This window comes from Onychostruthus taczanowskii, unplaced genomic scaffold (genome assembly GCF_017590055.1).
Source record: "Onychostruthus taczanowskii isolate IOZ18803 unplaced genomic scaffold, ASM1759005v1 scaffold33, whole genome shotgun sequence".
Lineage (NCBI taxonomy): Eukaryota > Metazoa > Chordata > Aves > Passeriformes > Passeridae > Onychostruthus > Onychostruthus taczanowskii.
This window is the reverse complement of record NW_024500683.1, coordinates 5,501,088-5,524,268: the sequence shown is the minus strand read 5'-3', so window position 1 is coordinate 5,524,268 and position 23,181 is coordinate 5,501,088. Positions and strand designations below refer to the sequence as shown.

Sequence of the window (23,181 nt, the reverse complement as noted above, 5' to 3'; positions counted from 1 at the left end):
GAGACAGGAGTGAGGAAGAAGCGTGAAAAAAACCCTTGCAGCTTGAAAGGTCAGAGAAGAAGGAGGGGGAGGCAGTGTCCACCAGGGATCCCTGGGCAGATCCTCAAGAAGACCATTGTGAGGCAGGTTGGCCCCTTCTAGCCCACAAAGGACCACATAGGAGCAGGTATCCACACTGCCACATGTGTGACCATCACACCACAGCAGATAGATGTTCCACGCCCTGAAGGAGTTTGCAGCCTGTGGGAGAGCCCATGCTTGACCATGCTCTGGGCAGAAGCTGCAGCCCCTGGAGAGGAGACTCTTCAGGAAAACGTTTTCTGGCAGGTTGGAAGGAAAGCCTTTTAGTTTTTCATTAACAGTAATTTCAATTATTCTTTCTCAGGCTGAGACTGTTTTTCTTGTGACAATAATCAGAGATCATGACTGATCTCCCAGTCCTTATCTTGACCCACATGCTTCTCTTCTTATTTCCTCCCTCTCTCCTGAGAAGGAGGGGGAGTGTAGGAGTGGCTGTGCAGTGTGGATGTGTGGCCAAAGAGAACTCACTACACCTGAGTATTCATAGGCTGTAAAACTTTTTTTTTTCTGTCCTATCAGAGCAAGTAACCTGTCCAAATGGAGCTGTGATGCCTAGCTTTCCTGTGGCCATCATTGCCCTTTTTCTTTTTCGCTTTCTGTTTTGTTTGTTCCATTCAAGAGCAGCTTCAGTCAAACCAGGGCTACAGCCATACACAGACAAGGAAACCAGGACAGAAAACGTCTCCTAAGGCCTTATCATCTCATCTTCTTGCTCTGAAGAGGTTTGTTGCTTACACTGTCACCAAAATACCCCAAAATGCTCCACCCTTACTGACTTCAGTTGAAGTGCTCTGCTTATTCCCAGCCTTCCTCACATGCATAAGGGATGCCCAATACTCACACTTTACAGCACACCAGTGCTCCCCTTCACAGCTCACCTTTCAAAACATGTGTGGCGTTCATAAGCTCCAAGGCAAAGAAAATAATTTATTAAAATAAATTAAAATTATGCAATTGTAATTATTTGTATAGAAGTTCCAGAATTCTTGACAGTTCTATGCGTGTTCTCATGTGTACATAATCAACAAAAAACTGAGATAATGGCAATGCACAATTATTTTCACAAGAGCTATTATAAATCGAGCATTTAACTCCCAGAGATAGTACAAAAATAACCACTGGGATTCCCCAAATCCAGATATATGCAGTAAGAGATAAAGTTCAGCTTGACCACTGAGGATCAGTCTCTGCTAAATGTTGATCTTCTACCTCATTATGTTTTAAGATAAAGGCTTGAGGAGTCTCTAAAACATATGCTCCAGGCAAATAAAAGTTAAATACAGGTATTAATTTCCATGGAGATGTAAGTGAATGGAAAAAAATACATACTTCTAACAGGAGAACAGACCGGTGATTTTCTGGATTTATTTTTACTAAACTATGTTTACAGTAAATATAAGTACTTATTGATTTTTCTAGCATAGCAAGGCAATTTAAAAATGAAGGCAAAAAAAGTGAAAGAATATTGAGATTTCTAGTAATGCAGCTCATTTAAAGGTAGATTATATTAAGAATTCTTTGTTCAAACCATGCCATGCAAGATCCACTACATTTATTAGAGTGCAATAATTTATTATTTCTTCTCTGTATTTCCTGTTCTCTGGATGTCATGGTGTAGTAAATCTTGTTTGTACTAGGAAGAAAATGACTGTCCCTTAAGAGAGTCCACCTTGGCATGGCACAGTTCACTGGTTCTTCTGGCAGGGAATTGTTCTGAAATCTGGACTCTTAACAAGTGACCTAGAAGGCACTTTGCTCAAGGCATACTACTTCCATATCCAAATCTGTGGATCCATACTGACATCTGTCTTTGAAAGTGAGGTTATTCTGTCTAAGAAAGCCCAACTTTCTACATATATCATTATATTATCATCAAATTCACAGTCCATAGCTTGAAACAGGCTCTAAGGGAACACATTTTGGCAAACTAATAAAAATAGTGAATAGCATCTGTTCAACACTGTTTCTTAAAAAAGAATCTGGAGGTGTGTTTTGGAAGTTAGGATTTTTTTTTTTTATTTTCCAGCAGAAAGGACTGTTTTCCAATAGTCTGCCTTGGAAATGCTGATTAGAAATACAAAATTATTTCTAACTAATCTTTAAAATCTATTTTTATAAAAGAGATTCAATGCAAAAAAAAATTGCAAATGTAGACCTATTTTTATTTAAGTGAAGTTTTGCTTTGTACCAAAAATAATTATAAAGTGGAATAATTCTTAAGAGAACTCATTCAAATCCACTATGGTGATTGCAGGGGGAGGTAAGGGGAGAAAAGAAATGGATAAGAAAGGAATTTAAAGATAATATTGCACCATAATAGAAAGATGTTTTCAAGAGGCATGCTTCCATTCACTTAATGATAGGACAACACTATTATCAGGTCAAAACTGAAGGCTTTTTAATAAGTAAGAGCCATGTGGCTAAGAGTTTGGAATGAAATAAAAAAATAAAGCATGCAGAAAGGAAAAAATGCTGTAAATAAGTGCTTTAGAAGCTAATTAATGTTATAAATTAAAGCTTTTTACATACAGAATATAATATACATATGGTTTTAATTAATGCTGAATCCAGATTTTGAGAAAATCACCTAATTTTACAGTGTATATACTTTGGGTTAAATGTCAATAGTATTGATACCTTGCAAAAGTATGAGATTTATACTGAGACATGTAGATGACTGGTCCAGATATATTACTATTTGATGTTTGACAAAACTATAAATAAAATGTATTTTTCTAACGGGTAAAATTATTACACTATTTTTTGCAGTTAATATAATCATGTATTAATTTTGTTTGAGAATATACTTCCCAAAACTTTTTCTTTTCTTAGGTTGAATATATATACAACATCTTGAGGACTGAACAGGGAAAACTTGGGTCCACCTTTCAAAATGTTGGCTTTATCCAAAATAATTCAAAAGGTGTTCAAAATGATAAGAATGTTTTGCCTTGAAATTTTGTGTTATGAGCACAAGGAAAAGAGAAAAAATAATAAAAATAAATTTAATTTTGAAAAAAAATTAGAAAGCAGGGTCATACTGGATCAGACCAGTGCTCCATCTGCCCCAGTACTCTGTCTACAGTAGTGATTGAGGGAAAGCCACTTTAGCAAAATCTATGTCCCATGCATCCTCTCTTCAGCAAGGTGCACTGTCTAATCAGACATGAAAACCTGTATTTCCCTGATTGATTAATTTATCATTCACTTATGAACCTGGTGTGTGTGACATGCCTAATTTTTCTTCACCTACTAAGAGATAACCTGACTCCCCAGCCTTTGAGGCTGGGGCAGGAAGTTCTAGGTGTTCTCTGCTTCCTCTGAAACAAAGTAGTTTGGCTTCTTCCAGATATTTCTCTGTTTATTTTTATCATGTCCCCCACCAAGTGTTTCTTCCTCACTACAAAATCTGGGGAAGTGATTTTCCATTTATCTTCTTCTGCAGCAGTTTTCTAAATCTTAATTACATTTCCTTCCAATTTCCCCTCTTTACAGGGAACAATTTGAGGCCTTTAAATATCTCCTTATATATAGGCTAGGCAATTCACAGAATATTTGTTGCTCTCCATAGCTTCTCTAACTTCCCTTAAGGTGCAAAGTCCAAAACTGTGCACAGTAACCAATGTGCGAGCCAACCTCAGTTTTATGTAGAAGGGAAATCATGTCCTCTCTCTTGTTCCTCATCCTTTTCCTGATCATGCCCAGCAAGATTTGTTATGCTTTGCTGTGACTGTAGATTGAGACAATGACTTCAGAGAGCTGTGAATAATTGTTCCAAATCTTCTTTCCCGAATTGTAACTGACAATTGAATTCAGTTGTATGAGGCTATTTCTCCCTAGAGTATTCCTTTACACTGAGGCTTATCTGCCACCTTTTCCCTCTTTCCATTCTGTGAGGGTCTTCTTGAATTTGTCAAATGCAAAGAATTCACTAAGTTTCTCTCAAGCCTTGTTTGAGTGTACATTTTGCACTTTCACCATCAAGCAATCCCACCAATTCCCTGATTCCAGATTTTGACAGATGTGAATTTTTATAAGTTAGAGTGCTCTTTAAAAGACACTTTCAAATTTGTGGTTTAGGTTTTTGAAATTCCTGCCAACATTTGAATTAATATGTATTGAAAATGTTTCTATTCTTTCCATATAGGCAAGATCTCCATTTATCAAAATGCCATTTTTTCCCTTGTAACAGTTTTAAGTTTCCTTCTTTAGCTAGTCAGGGGCTTTGAAGCACTTTGCGTTCTTCAGCTATAGCATACATTTTACCTGGGCTCTTAACATTATTTGTTTAATAGCTGTTAATATGCTTGTGGGCTTCACTTTTACAATTTATTTTCCTGAAACTGGATATAATAAATTAATATTCCTGGGGTTTAGGATATACTCTGTTGCTAGAGTATCTGTGATGCAAGATCATACTATGATATCAGTTGATAGGATATTCTCATGTCATAGATTATAAATATGCCTGTCAGTTGAATGTCTTCAGAGGGCTTAGCGCTTTGGGTGTGAAACTCCTCTTCAACATTCTTGTAGGTCTCACCCATTTCTTTGTTTCACCAATCAATATTATCTATTTTTCTTATTACTTTCTACTTAAAAGACTCTCTAATTCAGTCAGTCTGACTTAAAAAACTTCCTATGTCATGACCAGATGTCTCTGAAGTATTACACACACTGAAATCGTCCTGTGGGTCTGTAATTACAGGTATTGTGTTTTGCACAATAAAGTGGGTGTCTCCCTTTCTTCCTACTCTTAGATTTACCTATCTGCATCTTGTGCATAAACCACTTTAAACCCCTTTTTTTTTTTTGCGAAGTTCATCTTAGTTTAGCTTATTTCAAGAAATTACTTACTTTATCAAATGCTTTTTAAACTAATTAGCAATAGGTAAAAAATAATCAGGAGTCTGAAAATATATCTGAGAGACATCCACTTTATTTGAGGGTCTTTGTACATCCATCAATGTTGGCCATACCCATGTCTTTTTTGCAATCTGGCTGGTCCTGATGAACAAATATTTATTTGCTTGAAGTAGCCTCTACATGTGCATAAGCTGTGGTACTTTTGCACATAAAATTAGCTGATTTTCCTGATTTACTATTTATTTCTATCTTTTATGAAAACAAAGATAAAAGATCAGTAAAACCAGATAAAATAGAACAAATCTAGGATGCAGTCTGATCACAGCTATCAGATACAAGCCAAAACAACAAGCTGAATATTTTCCTGTGTAAAGACTCAAAATGCTTTTTGCTTCTTTTTTGACAGGATGAGCCATCTTAACTGAACATAGAAGAAGCATATCTGTCAATCTTGTCTCATCCATCATAGCAAAGAAAGAAAAAGCCAAAAAAATTAAGAAGCAATGTCTACTACTAGCCATAATTGCTATTACTGCACATTTTATTATTCTATGTTTATCAGAGAGTAAAGATCAATTTTCCTTTATGTACATTCATTTTATAATTTCAAAAATATATAAATGTCAAAGGGAATTGTGTGTATTGAAATTGGTTCATATAGTGCATATATTTTTACTGTTACTTGTTTTTGACTGAATTCCATAAATTAAAAAGCAATGAAAACTGTAGCAGATAGGGAAGTTCCAATATACACACTCCATAATTGATACGCAAAAGTTATAGGTTATTATTACAAAGTGCTTATTTTGTACCTAAAAGTACTAGACAATCAGAGAAAGTTTTGAAGTGTATTTTCTTGAAAACTCTATAGCCACATAGGCGAGGATGAAAAAATCCAGAGTAAAAAAAGAAAAAAAAATCAGGGTAAAAAAGTAAAGAAAGAAGATCCAAGTATGCCTAGGGAAATACATATACACACATAAATATTATTTTTAAACTGGTTATTTGAATCATTTTAGTTGCTGATCTTGTAATGACCACCCAGCCATTCTCTCACTCTTCCTCCTCCTAAATGACAAGGAAAGAAAAGAAGATGACAAAGCTCTTAGATTGATAAGGACAGAGATATCACTTGCCATTTACTGTAACAGGCAAATCAGACTTGACATGGGTAAAATAATAATTTATGTTCAACCACAAACAGACCAGTGAGAAGCAGAAAAAAGTGTAAATCCACACTCCTTCCCAGGCTCATCTTCACTTCTCTATTTAAGTGCTCTACTTCCTTGTTTCACCCTGAAAAGTTTAGACTGGGTAAAGAGAGAGAGATCTTGCGTCACACCAGCTCCTCTCTGCTGCTCCTTCTTTCTCCCACTTTTCCCATGCTTCAGTGTGGGTCCTCTTCATGTGCTGCAGGATGAAACTGCTCCTGCATGGGCTTCTCTCCATGCATCACAGTTCTTGCCTACAGCCTGCTCCTGTTGGGGCACTCCATGGGCTGCAACACCCAGGCCATATTCACAAGTTGCAGCATGGGGTCTTATGTGGCCTGCAGTGCAGATGTCTGCTCTGGCATGGTTCTCTCCATGAACTACTGGCAAATACCTGCTCCACCATGATTCTCTTCAGGGGCTACAGCTCTGACAATCTCTGCTGCAGCATTTTGAGCTCCTCTTCCCTCTCCTTCAATGACTGTGGATACTGCCTGGTTGTTTCTCATAATTATTTCCCCACCTCACTCCTTTCTCTGTCGAACGGTGTTTTCTGCTCTTTCTTAAATATGTTTCTACAAATGTGCCATCATCTTAAGTGAGAGGCTCAACTCTTCCGTACAGTTGGTTGGTTGGAGCTGACCCAAATGGGTTGTTTCCACCATGGTGCAGCCCCTTGCCTGTTCTCACAAAAGCCACTCCTGCAGACCCCTTTCTAAACAGAATCTTGGCTCCTGCACCAAATGAAATTGCATAGCCCTTAATACAAAGAAATGTACCTTCAAGTTATGAAAGAAAGAAAAATAGAAGATATACATATATCAGATTAAATAATGATTATTTTTTAAAATTAAAGAAGTGGCTGAAACTACTCTAGAAAAAAAAACAATTACAGAGCATAAGCTTACTACGATTATTATGATATGCATAGCCCTACATAGTCAGAAAGCCTAGCTGATCATTGTAAGTGTTGCATAGGTATATGTCTAAGCAGGATGAATGCAATGATGGAACCTTTAAAATATGACATTTGCAGCATAGTGTAATCTGGAAATCATACTGCATGCAAATTGAAAGACTATCAGAAAATGAAGATGTTACTGTGACAGACTTATCTGTCAAAGGTATATATATATTGTTTCTTCCTATGAGTTTCTAATCTATGCATTTTCAAACGTCTTGCTATGAAATATGATGATCTTTTGAACATAATTTTATTATGTTGTCTACAGGTCATTGAATCTCTTGTTCTCTTCAAATGGAGAAAAGTGTAAATCATGGATGCTTCAGGAGAAAATATTACCCAAGGGTATTCTGTATTAGCTTTGCAAAAAATGATAAACATACAGATTTGCAATACCATATCTTATCATACCATGATGGGCATTCTGTAGAGCTGGATTACTTATTTTTCTGGCTTTTTTCATTCTGTAAAAGAGTTTGGAACTAATATACCAGCTAGAATTACACCTTGTGTGAAACTTTTATGGATTTTCAACAGAAAAATTATGGACCATACTTCCTTTATGTAATATGACACATTTTTAGTTATTTAGTACTTTAAGCTGTAAATAAAAATTATGAAAAGTCCATGCATTCACACATAAACTAAAAAGAAGATTCTATAACATTTTGGAATGTTTTTTGACAATTCAGTAGCACAATATTAGAAGCCAGATAGCCTGAAGGAAAGTTCAAGCCAAACTTTCTCATGCTAGATTTTCTCAGGAGATGAAATGCATTTAAAAGGATCATACCGCAAGATCATATTAAACCATATCCATTTGGCAGAAAACCTAAAAAAGTCAAAATCAATTGAATACTTTCTACAAAGTATAGTCAATACTGTAAACTCTGTTCACTGTTCTGGCAGATGTAGTCACCTTCTAAAATGGGTTTGCTGACCATGGGAATCTCCACAGCACAGACTTATATATATGGATCACTTCTTGACCACATCCATTCCCCGTGAGAGCATAAAACTATTCATGAACTTCAGAGGACTAAGTGGGCAGAGTATTTAGAACCCCATGGTTTTATACCATAAAATTTTAATATTGCATGGCTTTTGAAATTTAAAGACAAGCCATGGCAACTTTCAGTGTAGAACATTGTACCTTGAGATTTACTATTCAAATATGCAGCTAAACTGCAGCAAATGAGATTCAAACTCACAAATTAGTTAATTATACTCTTCATCCCAAACTGAGGGACAAATGATATTCAGGTAATGTTGGCTTATCTTGCTGTGGCTTTCCAGATTTATCATTCACACTTCACCTTTAAACTTCTTTCGACATTTTTTTAATGGTCTTTTCTAATGCACTGTCATGTAAGCAAAAAGTAATGCAGTTTTCAGAATGGATTTTAAACAACTGAATTTCTATCATACATTTTCGATATACTGACTTCAGAGGTTAACTAAATAAAGATGAGTTTCAACGACATATTACCCTTTCCTCTATAATTAAAAAAACATTTTGAAAACATACATTAATATTTATCTCACATCTTGAGCTGGTCCATCCAGGTTCACAAGAGCATTGATACCCATCAATAAGATCTACGCATCTGAAATACAAAAGAGTGTTATTTAGCTCTTTACTTATTTTGTTCCAGATACAGCACTAGTAGTATCATTCCATGCATTTCAAAATAGTGGTCTGATGTAACCTACTGTAATCCCTGGTACTTTTCAATAGTGTTATAATGGATTTCAAATGTGCCTACTGTGGGTGCTGAGGCATTTTGTAAGGATTTTGATTGTCACATTAGAAGACATCTTCTCATTTCAACTGTTGGTATGTAACAGATAAAGATTTTTTTCTTAAGTATATTAAACACTAATTAATCCCCACTTACTGAATACTAGTTATGTTAATGAACAAAAATGCAGGAGAAGTTGAGATAATGTCACTATATTACATTAGATTAAGCAGGCAACATCTGTCATCTTTAAGTGTGCTTGTACCCTTACTTTATGGAAGAACATAATTAAAAGTATATTTATCAAACATCCCATATCATTAAGCCTTGAAAATTGTTAGTTAGGTACATTATCATGGAGATAATAGTTAAATAAAAATAGGCACCTTCCATGAAGACAAGGATTTGACAAGCATTCATTGACATTTATGTCGCAGTTTGTTCCGATGAAACCTCTCTTACAGTGACACTTGTAGGAGCTGATGCCATCAATGCAACTTCCATTGTTGAGGCAAGGAGAAGACAAGCATTCATCTGTATTTACTTCACACCTATCACCTGTTTAAAAATCCAGAAAATGCAACTAAGTTTTAAATTCTAAACTCAAACCAACACTATATTAATATAAATATTTCCACATAATTGCTTTTAGTTATATAGATTGTTCATATAGTTCATGATATTCATCATTAAAAACATCCATCTGGAATTGCCTATAGTGTAAATACCAAAAGGATGTTTATATTGACATTCATAATGAAAAATGACAAATATAAAGTGATGACATCTGATTGATGTTTGATATTTGAGTGCTGCTTGAGAAGATTGAAAATTCAAGATACCAATTTATAAGAACTGAATAGTTTGAAAAGACAAAAAGGAAGAACACAGAATTTTCTACCTGGTAAAGAAAAACAAATGCATGATAAAAAAGCAATTGATTGCTGAGAGCATACTCAAAAATGGAAAAGAATAATAAATTTTCATACTATACTAATTTGCACATGATATAGAAAAAAAGAAAAAAAGAACGTTGGTCTTTCTCCAGTAACTGAAAATTTTATATCTTTTTGAAAATAGAAAGAACTGGGAGAAAAGGAAAGATTTCAGAATTGCTTTCAGAATTGCTCAGCAGAACCTAGTTCCCTTGTTCAAGTCAATTTTAGTATCAAATATTATAAGACTATTGACAACTACTTGTTACCATTCCATAGGATTTCAGGATAGACAGATGTGAATCAAATGATCAATTAATAGGTTTGTCATATGTATAACCAATAATGAAGCCAATTAGGTATATTAACAAAAAATCTATAGCATAAATCAAAGGAATGAAAATTAACAAATAAACATGAGCAGAAATACTAATAACCATATTGCATAGCGTATTCCAGTTACAGAAAGAAAATCAATTCTTTGTTAAATAATTTCTTACAAATCTAAAAAATACTTAAAAATAGTAACTGACTGCAAAGAGCAAGTACTCATTTTGCCACATTGACATTAATCTTGTGAAAGGCATAACATCCTTTCAACATCATTTAAGCATTGTCTCATTCAGTTATGAGTAAATAAAATGTTAAGAAAACTTTTCTATGGGTTGTGCATGGAAAACTAGGGCTCAAAAGGTCACTGAGCTTATTTTTGTTGATTTCATCTTAAGTAAGATTTATTATAAGTTAGTGACTAATACCAGAGATTTAGATTTTCTATTTCTATTGTGCTTTGCGTCAGTAATAGACTTATCTCAGGCAAATATTTCACCTATATCAAGTCAAATTCAATTGGTGCTGATTGGACTGCAGTAAATTTGAAAGGTTGCCATCTATTTTGAAGTATTTTTTCTTTGTTTAGACAAGGTTGATTTCCACCACAGAGAACTTTACAAGATAAGATTAGACCATGGGAAAGAAAATAATGAAAAGAACCTTTGTTTTCATTAAATATCAATTAGGGACCTTGGATACATATGCATGGCTCTTGAGAGCTATATTTTCCCAATTAATTTAAAAGTGAATACAAGAACCAGAGGGATAAAATATGAAAATATCGCCTGTAGCTTGTACTGTTATTTAGATATTTGAACTTTAGACTGGAGCATGATTTCTTCTCTTTGTTTGAAGGAACATGATACTGATACTTGTTCCCCTAGTCTTGGGCTCTGCTTGGGATTCCCTTTATACATTTACTGCTCCCAGGCTGCCAGCAGCAGCCCGGGAGTGGTGCCCAGACACCCCAGCCCCTCAACACCCCATGGACACAGAGGGCCATGGTTTTTCAGGCAGACAGGTGGGGTGTGCCACTCCCTCTCCAGTGGGGCCACTCCAGAGCTGAACCTGGGCAGAGCAGGTGGCAGCCACTGGCCCCAGCACAGGGGTTAAACCATCCACTTGATAGGCCACAGCAAGGTTGAGCCTTTGCACTGCTGGATCAGTGCACAGCTGGGGCATGCCCCTGCTGAAGGCAGAAATATTTACTGAAATACAAAATGAAGAAATCAAGCCACACCTAAAGATATAGCAGTTAAGAATTAAGGTTTAGTTGACAGTTGAATAAACTTACAAAAAGGGATATAGAACAAGATAAACCTGAAACTGTGCAAGTAAGCCTATTAATTCATGTCTGAATATAAGAAACATCATAAGAAAATTAATATAGTTGTCAATATTTCCATAGGAGACAATGTCACATTGTCATACTATAGCTGGGCAAGCTGCAAATATCAATTCAATATCTATCTTTTCTTAACTTTGATTTTAAAACCATAGGATTTAATGTGATCAATGACTTTATTAAAAGTCATTGAGAAAAGGTTTTAAAACTGAAAGATAACTGAAAACTTGTAAGTGAAAGACAAATTTCTAAGAAACAACGTGTCTCTCATGTGAACTAATATAGTTCAACATGGAGAAAATAATTGTATGGTATGTTGCACTGAATATGATATGTATATATTTCCTGTATTTCCTATATTAATATAAAAACACTCATATATCTTACATATAAAAAATATGTTTTATCCAGTATAGTAATTTTTTATTATTTTAACATTGTGATATAAAATGACATGTAAAATAAAATTGAAATAAGGAAAATTTTAAGAGCAGCACTATGTATTAAAGGCATAAAGAAAAAAATGTTCTGTCACCATTCTAAAGCAATATAAATATAGCATTGTGCAAAAAAAAAAATCATATTTAATTTCAAATAACTCTGTAACTTGAATGATTCCAGGATACACTAATATGAGAATTATATACCTATTATTATTATTATTATTACTATTATCATTAGTAGTGGTAGTAGTAGTTGTTTTGATTTTCTTCTCCATTAGGCATGCTTTATGTTGTATGTAATGATCTCATTTAAAATGGAAGCATTTTTATGCATTTCTTAGAGTCAAATGACAATAAAAGACAAAGTTTGTTGTTCAACTAAAAACGCAACTTCTCTTTTTCTGCTTGGGACATAAGAAATCACATTTACTATGAGTAAAGCATTGTATTATTTGCATTACAGTTTAACTAGTCTATCAGATATGGGAACTGTTCTGCGCTTGGAGGTTTTCCAGGCTCAACTGGGCAAAGACTTGAGCATCCTGGTCTGACCCCATAGCTAAAACTGATTTCAGCAAGCAATTGCACTACAGACCTCAGAAGTACCCTTCCAACTTGTTTTATTCTTATTCAAGAATGAAATTCCCCCTGTACAGCTTGACCCAGTAACCTAGTCAATGACAAAATGCATAGGATCAGAAGTATGACATGGGTGCAAGGAAGCAGATGAAAATGCAACAAGAATGTGATGATGGTATATGAAAAATTACTTGTGACTAGAATGTATTTTATTATACCCTTGCAATTTTCTTACACTTTTTAATAAAAATCTGGTCAAATTCAGCCTCTCCCATATAAATCCAAAAGATTCTATCATGGCCATATTTTTTAGGAATAAGACGCTCTTCTTTAAAGGAGCTGTTTTAACATATAGCATGTCGTGTTCTGCAAAGTAAAACCATCTGTCAGGATTCATTGCTTGAGATATTTATTTCTGTGACTGACTGAAACATCCACAGGTTCTTAAGTGATGAATTATTTCTATCTTACTAGTTATACCTGATTAATTTGTTTCTTTTTTTCTACCCCTGGCTGTTGTGGTTTAGGAACCATATTCCCTAGTTCAGTGCTGCCAATAGAACCATGCTGCCTCTTCCACTCCAACTGGAGACACAAAAGGCAAATATCAAGAATTGAGACAAGAAAATTTTACTGGAAACAGCAATGATATAAGGAAATTAACAATACCAACAACAATATTAATAAAAAAAGAAACAATTTACATGGAAAACCCATGAAAGTAAAGAAATACTGGACAGTTTTCTCCCCCAGGTTTTCCTGACTGGAAGGACCCCCTCTCCCTGGAAGAGAGACTGCCTTTCATCCTGCTCCCAGCAATGACCTGATGTGGTATAGAATAGCATCCCAGCCTTAGTCATACCCCTTTGTAGCTGCTACAAAAATTAACCCAATCCTGGCGAAAACCAGTCAGGAATTTTTCAGTGCATAGTAAAACAAATTGCAGCATGAGAAATAGTTATTGAAATATTCTTATATATTTTAAAATATTTTATTTTTTAAATACTACAATAATTTAACATGAAAGATACTAAGTACATCTACAACTTACACAAAGCTCAAAGAAATATCGTGGAATCACAGAAGAATAGACTGGCATTATGATATGGAATGTTCCTTTGTGGTGTTCTCACATTAGAGCTGCTTAAATGATCCTGTGTCTCTCAGTGTTTGTAGCAGAGAAATTTATGTGGAAATTGAGATTTCAATTCCCTGGGCCTTGATAACTCTTACAAAATAGAGACTCCTTTAAAGCAAGCACAATGATATACTTAAATACATTCAAAGATCCTTCCCAAGTTACACCAGATGAAAAGTAAAATGACTCTCCTCGTTAGCAGTAATAGCTAGGGAACAACTCCAACAGCTCTGGAACTCTTAGAAGTGCATGTCACTCATCATGATTTCAGCATGGCTTTGATACTATCTCCCACAATTCCTCTACACAAGTTAGGACTTTATAGTCTGGAAGGGCTGACAGCTAGATTGGTAAAGTTTGGTTGTGGTGAACTGATTATATTCTGTCAGGAGGCCTGTTAAAAAAGGAGTATCCTCAACTCTGCCACAAGGCTTAGAACACTGGAAGGTTTAAATCTGATCTTTAGTCATAAAACCTGAAGAAAACTTTGCATCCTGCAGATTCTTCCATGTCTTTTGTCACAAGGTCCCCCACCGCACTGAGAAATAGGTCCACCTTTTTTGTTGACCTTCCTTTTGCTCCCAATGTATATATAGAAGACTTTCTTATGGCTTTACACATTTTCTCAATTCTCAGTTCTAGTTTAGCTTTTCCTTTCCTAATTTCAATTCTAAACACTTTTTTTTTTGGCAATGACTTAATATTCCTCCTAAGTAGCCCATCCCTACTCCTTTCACTGAATGTGTGCTTCCTGTCTGCACCTGAGCTCAGTCAGGTGTTTCTTATTCATCCTGTTGGCCATACCTCCTTAAACACTGTCTTCCATGAACAAGGAGGAGCAGCAATGAAACAAAGCTGCTGCCAGACTAAGACTTAACTGTTTAAAGTATGTCTTAAGGCTCTATTTAGTAGACCATAAGTCATTTTGAGAGGAAAAAGGATGTTTATGTCCTGACCTTGGTAACCAGGAGAGACAGCTAGCAGCCTCTACTTGTCACTTTGAGCCAAATACTCAATGAGGTTACACCTTACTGTTCTAGGTTCTTTCTGGCCTAGGAAATCTTTATTGAATTGTGTTCCAGCTCAACAAGTCCAGCAAACGTGCCCCCTCCTTTCCTCACAAATCAAAACACAGCACAGACATTACAGCACTTCTCAGGCAAATGCATAAAGCAAATTTGTGCCATTCTTGTAGTGTGTTCACCAAACCTAAAGTTTCTAAAGTTCTCCAAACTTATGTAAGTACTCTAATATTAAAACTAAAAGACAGACACCACAAACTCTACATTTAGTTCAGAAATACAGATCTGTCAGTCTGCATGTTTCATTTATTCTCAGTGTGCCAGTCAGTTTTGACCTCTTTATATGTAAGCTGCCTCTTGCTTTAACATCTCAAGGAGCATGCCATTAGATTACTCCTATCTGACTAAATAAGTGGTCACTTCAGTTAGTAGTGTAGTTACTCTTCTTCCATTGGATATCAATAGCAAGAAATGCCACAAGGCTTGAGGATTGCAGATGCAATCACTTCCAGAGCTGACTGGCACTACAAAGCTGTAAAAGCAGCTGGGAAGGTCAAAAAGACAAAGTAAACTTCTCTCCCTTTTAACTGATTAGATTTCGTGGGACTTTTTTGTTGGGTGAACCTATTGTATGAAAAAGTCAAGCAGTTTCCATTGTCACATAGATAAGATGAACAGCAGGGTCTGAGGCGATAAGGAAGACTGGGCCTCAAACATGAAGTAAAAGATAAAATACAAGCCGAGTTATTTAAACCAAAATTTTGACTTCATTTAACATATAACTTAAGTACACACTTAGTCACTTCCAAATGTCAGTTTGTACTCATCTCATAGGGAAGATAAGAAAGAGAGATCTGTGCTTAACAGAATAACTATTTAAAGCTAAGGAATAATTACTGCTCTGCAGAAATGACTGAAATCAGTGACTTCATGGTACTTAGTTATTTTCTGGCATCTTTTGGATGCTAGCCAGTAATTTTTCGTTTGAACTAGAGTTTTGAATTAGTATAGCTCATTTTAACACACATTCTATTTTAGCCACTAAAATAAAATTTTTAATATTGACTGGAGGTGAGAAAGTGTTGCTGAACAAGCTGCAAGGCACCTTCTGTGAGAAGAGACCAGGGATTGCCTCATGACAGACACAGTTTCCTCTTTTAGTTTATAACCTTTCCCCCTTGTTCTATCATTATGTGGCACTTACAAAGTCCCTCTGTAGCATTCTCGCAGCCCCCCTGTACACACTTGAAGGCTGCTATAAGGTCTCCCTGGTGTCTTCTCTTCTCCAGGCTTAACAGCCCCAACCTTTTGGCCTGTCTCCACAGGAAAGGTGTTCCAATCCTCTCACCATTTTTTGTGACCCTCCTCTGGACTTATTCCAAAGGGTCTGTGTTGTTCTTCTGCTGGGTCACCTGAGCTAGACACAGATGGGAGTTCACAGGAACAAAACAGAGAGGGAAAATCACCTCCCTCAACCTGCTGGCCACATTGCATTTGTGCAGTCCACAATATGGGTGGCTTTCTGGGCTGCCAGTGCACGCTGCCATGCCATGTTGACCTGACTTCCTTGTCAACAACAGTTCAAATTTGGGATTGTCCTGACCCACATGCAAGATCTTGCACTTGGTCTTGCTGAGCTTTGTGAGGTTCCCACAGGTCCATCTCACCAGTGTCGTAAGGGCCCTCTGGATGGCATTCCTTCCCTCCAAGCAAATCAGCTGAACCACACAGCTTGGTGTCATTGGCAAACTTACTGAGGGTGCACTCAATGTTACTTTCTATGTTGCTGACCCATGAGATTTTTCATCTTTACTTTCTTTTCTTATTCTGTTGATGAAAGGGACTGAAAGAACAGCTGGATGATCAGCTGGCAGCAGGACAAGCAACGCAACACATTTTAAAAAAAACCAAACACTTTAAGTCTCTCAAAGAGATCTTAAAATTGTTTTCTTAACCTCAAATAAAGAAAACCAGAAAATAAAGTCTAAGGAATGATCAAGGCCTTCAATGAAGACAATGTGGTAATCCTAGAATCCTTTCAAATTAAGCAATTAAAAATTAACAAAGTTCTAGTGTCAAAAACTTATATTCTTATTAAATCCATTTTACAGCAGAGTTGGTGACCCAGGCACTCATGGTTTATACTTGTATGTAAAATAAATTTTTCTTAACATGAAAATTATTTCACTTGAATCATGTCTGAATCATCTGGGTTATATTTTGATATAAGATTATTCAGATGGCAAGATTTGGAAGAAGAGATTAACACCTCAGTCATTAAATTGACCTTGAGGGCAAGAGATCTCCACACATTGTGTTTAAATATACATGCCTTTTAAAATGTGATATTGAGCATTTGAAGTGAAATTATTATTATGTTTTTGCTATTTTTTAAATATCAAACTCAATGAAATATTAAGATATATATTTTTTCTAATTTTATTCTTTATATAATTTTATAGGAGCGCACATGCAGAATGCGTCAGACAGATTTGTATCAATGGAGATATATCTGTACTCTTAGATTATATTTTGCTTCTAGTTTTAATTTGCTGGTTAAATTACATTTCATTTATAATTCCACAAACAGTCGTGAAAGTTCCACTTGTTTACAGTGTATCTTCAGATTTCCTCACAAAGAACCTTGGTAAACTACTAAGACAAAAGAATTGTTACATACCCTTTGGTGTCCTTAGATTATCAACGAATTTCCTGTATTTATAGTAACATTTACAAAATCAAAGGATTCTGGAATCACGTAGAGAAAAGCAGTCCCTGAGTAAGACATATTTCAAAGGCTATCTTAGTGTGAAGAAGACAGTGGAAGCACAGTGTTTTCTTACTCAAAATATCTATTCTCTATTCACATTAAGTCTCATTACAAAGAAAAAGGTTTAGTTGTTAGTTTCTTTAGATTTGAAGTATAAATTCAACAGTTATTATTGTAAGCACTAACATTTAGCACTAACTCCAGCCAACAAATGGCTGTCTAGACAAAACAGATTTTAGATTCAGTGACTCACAAGGCATCTTCCATTTTGTGTTTTTATATCTAACACTCTGGTACCACCAACGTACAAGCAACAAGCAGTAACAGCTATGATCTTGGGTAAAGGGCTAGTCTACTTAGGACTTTCAGAACTGCTTTATGAAATCACTTTGCTTCTTATTTTGCTCTAGGAAATAAGCAGTTTCTTACATGCCCAGATCATCAAAGTTTTATTCTCCAAAGTATCTGTGGTGTAAACAATTTAATCAGGGTGCATTAGTGATATTTAGAACTTAGGAAGATCATTGTTGCTGCCAGTGAAATCATGACATAATACACCTGTGCATTTTTACTCTGAAAGGTGATAATCTTTTTTAGGAGTCTATATGTGCAAAGAATTAAATTTTATAATAGCAGGGTGGATAACAAACTATATTTTAATAGTTTACAAATTATTTCTTAAGTATTTTTTGTTAAAAATCTATTTAAAATGAAATAAACTTATGAGCAATGTAAAATTAATCCAAAACAACATAAACCCATGGGGAACTTAAAATTATATTCTAAACTTAAATAACTTAAGAATTTAAAATAAGAGATATATTATATGCCAAAATTTTAGAGGCCACAGAGCAGAGATCAGTGTAAAAAAACTGCCTTCTCTAAGACAGAAAATTACATGACGACCAGAAAACACATTCAGAATATCTAATAAAAGTAATTTTAAAATAAGATTTAATAAACAAAATTAAATATATTAACATAATTAGGCCTAAACAATTAAATGTATTTTAATTTGTTTCCAGTTTCCATTCATTTATAAGTGTATAATATTTTAATAGTTGATGATTAAATTTCTCAGTATATTAAAACATGTTTTAAAATCAACTGATCATTGGGAACAATTCATGCTGTCATCCGTCTTTGAAGGGACTAGTCTTTGAAAGAAAAGTTCTTCCTAAATTACAGCTAATTGGAAAAAAAGAATCACAAAAAAAACCCCAGAACAAAACCCAACATCTTATTCTTGTTGGTTAAATATGTTAGGGAAAAGCACTAAAGTCAAACTGCTTTGTCAATAATGACAAATCAAGACAAAAGCACACCTGCAGATTGCTTGTTTCTTTTCAAATTAGAATCCCCTAAGTGCTCATGTGCAGGTGTCTTGTCTTTTATAATATAACAGAATTACTAAAGAAACATGTAAATGAAGTTTAATACAACTGTTTTAACATTTATTAGAAATTACATCTGCAGCACCACTGCCTAATGAATAGAAGTTTCTGTGACACCCAAGAAGTACTACTTAGAACACAGGCCATCTGAAGAAAATATTGCAGGGGGAGGCTTTAAAAGATTTAGGCAGGAAAATATTTTTTTTTCATTTTTTACTGAAATGTCAAGGATAATTTTGAAGAACAGTGCACAAGTGATATGTGGACTAAGATTTGTGGTGAATGGAAGAAGGATATACAGCTATATAGAAATTCCCAAAACTGTACTTTTTCTTTGTTCTGTGGAGAATTACATTCCTCTCAGTTCAGTGGATGCAAATTGCATCCTTTTTTATCTTGTACTTTATGTGATGTTCATCACAGGCTGGAATAGATAGGAAAAAACATTTTATGCAGAAAAAAATGCAGAAATGATTCAATTTGAGAAAACAACTGTAAATATTTCTGCAGTCATATGATCCCGTGTTTTTTCATGTTGCTTAAGATGGATCTATCCAAACAACTTTTATTAACTAGCTCAGCAGCACAGAGCATTTAAATAAAAGTCAACATCATTTTAGTGAAATTTTACTGCATTTCTACCCATTGAATATTTTGTCATGACTCTGTCAAAATGAAAAGATCAGCACTAAAGGCAATGATGTACATCAAATGGGTCAAAAAGTCAAGGTGTTTCTATGGTTCTGTGCAAATTCAAATGACAACTTAGCATTTTATTGTTTGCAAAATTTACTCTGTATCTATGGTAATAGTTTTTTTCCTGGCTGAATTAAAATGAATACCCAATTATTTTCTTTATACTATACAATAACTCATTTCACCTGAATGTATGGGTGATTAAAAAATTACAATTCAAGTCTTAATATAAATAATCTTAAACTACTTCAAAATAATTAGATGAAATTATTTTTAAGTTAGTATTGATTTATCCTCCAATAAGGAGATTAATTTTGGTTCTTGCTATAACATTAAAACCATGCAAAATCCTGTGAAATAAGCTCTTGGTCAAAGATTAGATCATACCTGTGAATCCAGGTAGACAGAGACACCGATAGCCTCCAAGCCTGTTTATACAGCTTCCTCCATGTAAACAAGGCAAAGTTTCACACTCATTTACGTCCATCTCACACAGAGACCCATAGTATCCAGGTGCGCAGTTACAAATGAATCTTTAGAGAAGGAAAAATCAGGTATGTCAATGGAAGTAACAATGGGATCTATTGCAATACTTTAAAGCCTTATGAATCTCCTGATGCCAAGGTAGTGTCCCTAGTCCTCATCCATATTAAAATAATGAACAGAGTTTCCTTATTTCCATGTTTCTGAAGTAAAGAGGATGATTTACTTTTTGTTAAATTAATAGAACAGTTTGGCGCAGTAATTTTAACTGAAATTACTTAAAGGGCTAATGATCTTCTGGCACAAGTCACTGAATAGCTTCTGAAGTGCTGTTGAACAAACACAGTGTTTGTAGCAATCTAACAAAATCAATTTTCTTCTATTTCAGTCTTTTTCCAAATTAAAAAAAAAAATAAAGGTAAGGAGGAAAAGAACAAGTTGTGCAGAAGACATTTTCCCTTCTATCTTTCTTTAAGGTCACATAAGAAACAAAAAAACTGAGTTAGTAGCATTTGCTTACTGCATTTAAACTTGTTGAATGGTGAAGGTCCTATCCAAAACCAGAATTAACATAAGGAAATCAGGCAAACTTGTCATTTAGTAATAACTAACCTGTTTATGAGATCCAGGCAAGTTCCATTGTTCTTGCACGGTCTTGATAAGCATTCATTGATCTCCACTTCACATAGGGTCCCAGTAAAGCCATGTTGGCAGGAGCACCTAGCAAAAAGAATGTCACTAAATTACTTTTTAGGTCATTACAAAGATTCTGGAAAAATATGGCAGATGTTGAGAGGTATTAATTAAATAGTACGAAAATCATGTTTGCTTTTTACTGGTAACTGCAAAGGGCAGTACTTCAGCAAGCAATAAGTAAGTGTCTGAAGCCTGGCCTTTTGTTATCATTAGCTGAAGGCCACAGGCTTTGTGCTGACCCCACTGTGCAAGAACTTGCCTTGGCCTGAGCTGCTTTTCACTTGTTTTGACACCTGCCCTGAAGTCAACTGACTGATGGCAGTTGACCTCATGCTATAGCTTCAGCTCTGGAATAGCATCTATGGTGAGGGTGTGAGACACCGAGATGACCATGGTGTTACAAATAATAGCCATTTGTGCTCCACTCCTGAAGGATGGGAGGGCATTCAGAGGGACCTAGACAACCTTGAGAAGTGGGCCCTTGGGAATTACATGAGATTTAACAAGATCAAGTGTGAGGTGCTGCAGCTGGGTCAAAGCAACCCTGATATCAACACAGGCAGGGGGATAAAGAGATTGAGAGCAGCCCTGCTGAGAAGGACTTGGGGATGCTGGTGAGTCAGAGACTCCAAGAAGGTCTGAGACTGAAGATGAGAAAAAACCCCATGGTGAATATCATAGTTCTCCTGACAAAGACATCCAGATGCCAGTGACCTGCAGTGATGCCAGTGACAGTTTTTGAAGAACAAAATCACTGATCACAGGATGCACACCAACACTGTGAGGGTAATCATAATCAAAGAGACATAATTACAGGATTTCTTATGTAACAACTATAACTATATTATTCATAAAGTTTTTCTAACGTTTTAAACTCAGATTGTTTGTACTATTGTAACTGGACTAACAACAACTCTGCTTTTTAAAATTAGATCCTTATGATTTTAATTAGCCCTGCAATAAATTCTTGGGGTCATACTTGTGGTGTATATGTATTACTTTTTGCACACAAGAAGATTTAGGTTATAATGTAACTGTGAAACACATTACAAACCCCACCCCCCCTTCACTGAAGGTCAGAAAACATTAGACATTCAGAGTACAACAGGAAAAGCTAGATGATAAAAATACATGTATCATATCTGTCATTGAAGTAATTTTCCTGACCTGTAGTGGTTGACCCCATCCACACAGAGACCTCCATTCTGGCATGGATGGGAGATGCACTCATCACTGTTAACTTCGCAGTAAGTGCCCTCAAATCCTGAAACACAGATTTAATTAACAGTGAATGAATGAACTCAACTACTTCACGTGAATAAAAGGGTCACAGATTCTTGTGGACATTTGGCTATCAGAGTCCAGGACTAACTCAGACAATGAAAGTGGCTGGCCTGGGAAACCTCAGCTGCACTCAAAGCTGTTTAAGAAAAGCCTGAGAGAAGCATCAGCAATGGCTACCTGTTCTCTTTGGGGCATTTAAGCTGCAGCTCTTTGCCCTTGGTATCTGACTGAGCTGGGTTTCAGCCATGGCCAATGCCTAGCTGTGTAGTATGCTGACTTTGACCTACAGACAGGTTCCCTGGCTTGGCCTTGGATCTACCCAGTTCCCTGTAGCCTTGACTGGCCCCCTCTTCTGTTCCCGGACGCAGCCACCGGTGGTGCCCTGCCTGCCTCATTCACATACTGTCAGACTTGTGGCTGACCATTGCTTCTGAAGGAGCCAGCCCTTACTGCCACTGACCCTAAGATCAGAACCACAAATAGAAGTAACCCCGAAAGAACTTTCTCCAACTATTTTTATTCCTTAGTTTCAGCAGGTTAATTTCCAGACAGTATATGAAGTCTCAACTTACTTTAATGAATCAGAGAGAACAGATTTTGATAGAGCATCTGGATAAATATACTGGGGACATGCAAACCATTTTAAAGGACAGAAAATCTTTCTTGTAAAGTGTGGGACAAAATCAGAAACTAAAAGCTAATTCAGTAATTAATATATTAGAGAGTAGTGAAAGTTAGAGGACCACATTATTCAAAGCAGCCAGTAGCTGAGAAAAAAAAAAAAAAACACAAAAACCAACTGGTTTTATTTTTAAATGAAGACAAAGTGTCGTTAAGGTCTTATCTGCAGAGTACATCACTTGCATAATACATTACATTTGTCTGTGCAAGTGTTCCAGAATGTGTACTAAAATGAAATAGGACACTTCTCAGTGATACATGAAACCTATTTTTTGCTCTTAGACAGCAGACTACATCTTATAACATTTGCATAAATAGGTGTTCTCGTAAATGCATACTTGTGGTGAAATCCTGTACATACCATGGAGAAACTATAGCTACGCAGTTGAATTTTGCACAAATTCAATATATCTGTTTGCAATTGATGGAGAAATGAAACCATTGCAATGAGCAAACTATTTCCATTGTATGACTAATATGCGAGTGCTGATTGCAGGTTGCCTAAAGACCATTAATAG

The 23,181-nt window shown here is 35.6% G+C and overlaps 1 protein-coding gene across 1 annotated transcript in view; it reads right to left on the bottom strand.

Annotated features, from left to right (window-relative positions):
* EYS (eyes shut homolog) overlaps positions 1 to 23,181 on the bottom strand; it is a 614,241-nt gene that overhangs the window by 397,154 nt on the left and 193,906 nt on the right. The window contains exons 14-18 of the mRNA XM_041410576.1: positions 21,866 to 21,962; positions 20,615 to 20,722; positions 19,907 to 20,052; positions 9,251 to 9,422; positions 8,651 to 8,729 (exon numbers count right to left, since the gene is read on the bottom strand). Of these exons, the coding sequence (XP_041266510.1) occupies positions 8,651 to 8,729; positions 9,251 to 9,422; positions 19,907 to 20,052; positions 20,615 to 20,722; positions 21,866 to 21,962 (602 nt within the window). The remainder of the gene's footprint in view (positions 1 to 8,650; positions 8,730 to 9,250; positions 9,423 to 19,906; positions 20,053 to 20,614; positions 20,723 to 21,865; positions 21,963 to 23,181) is intronic.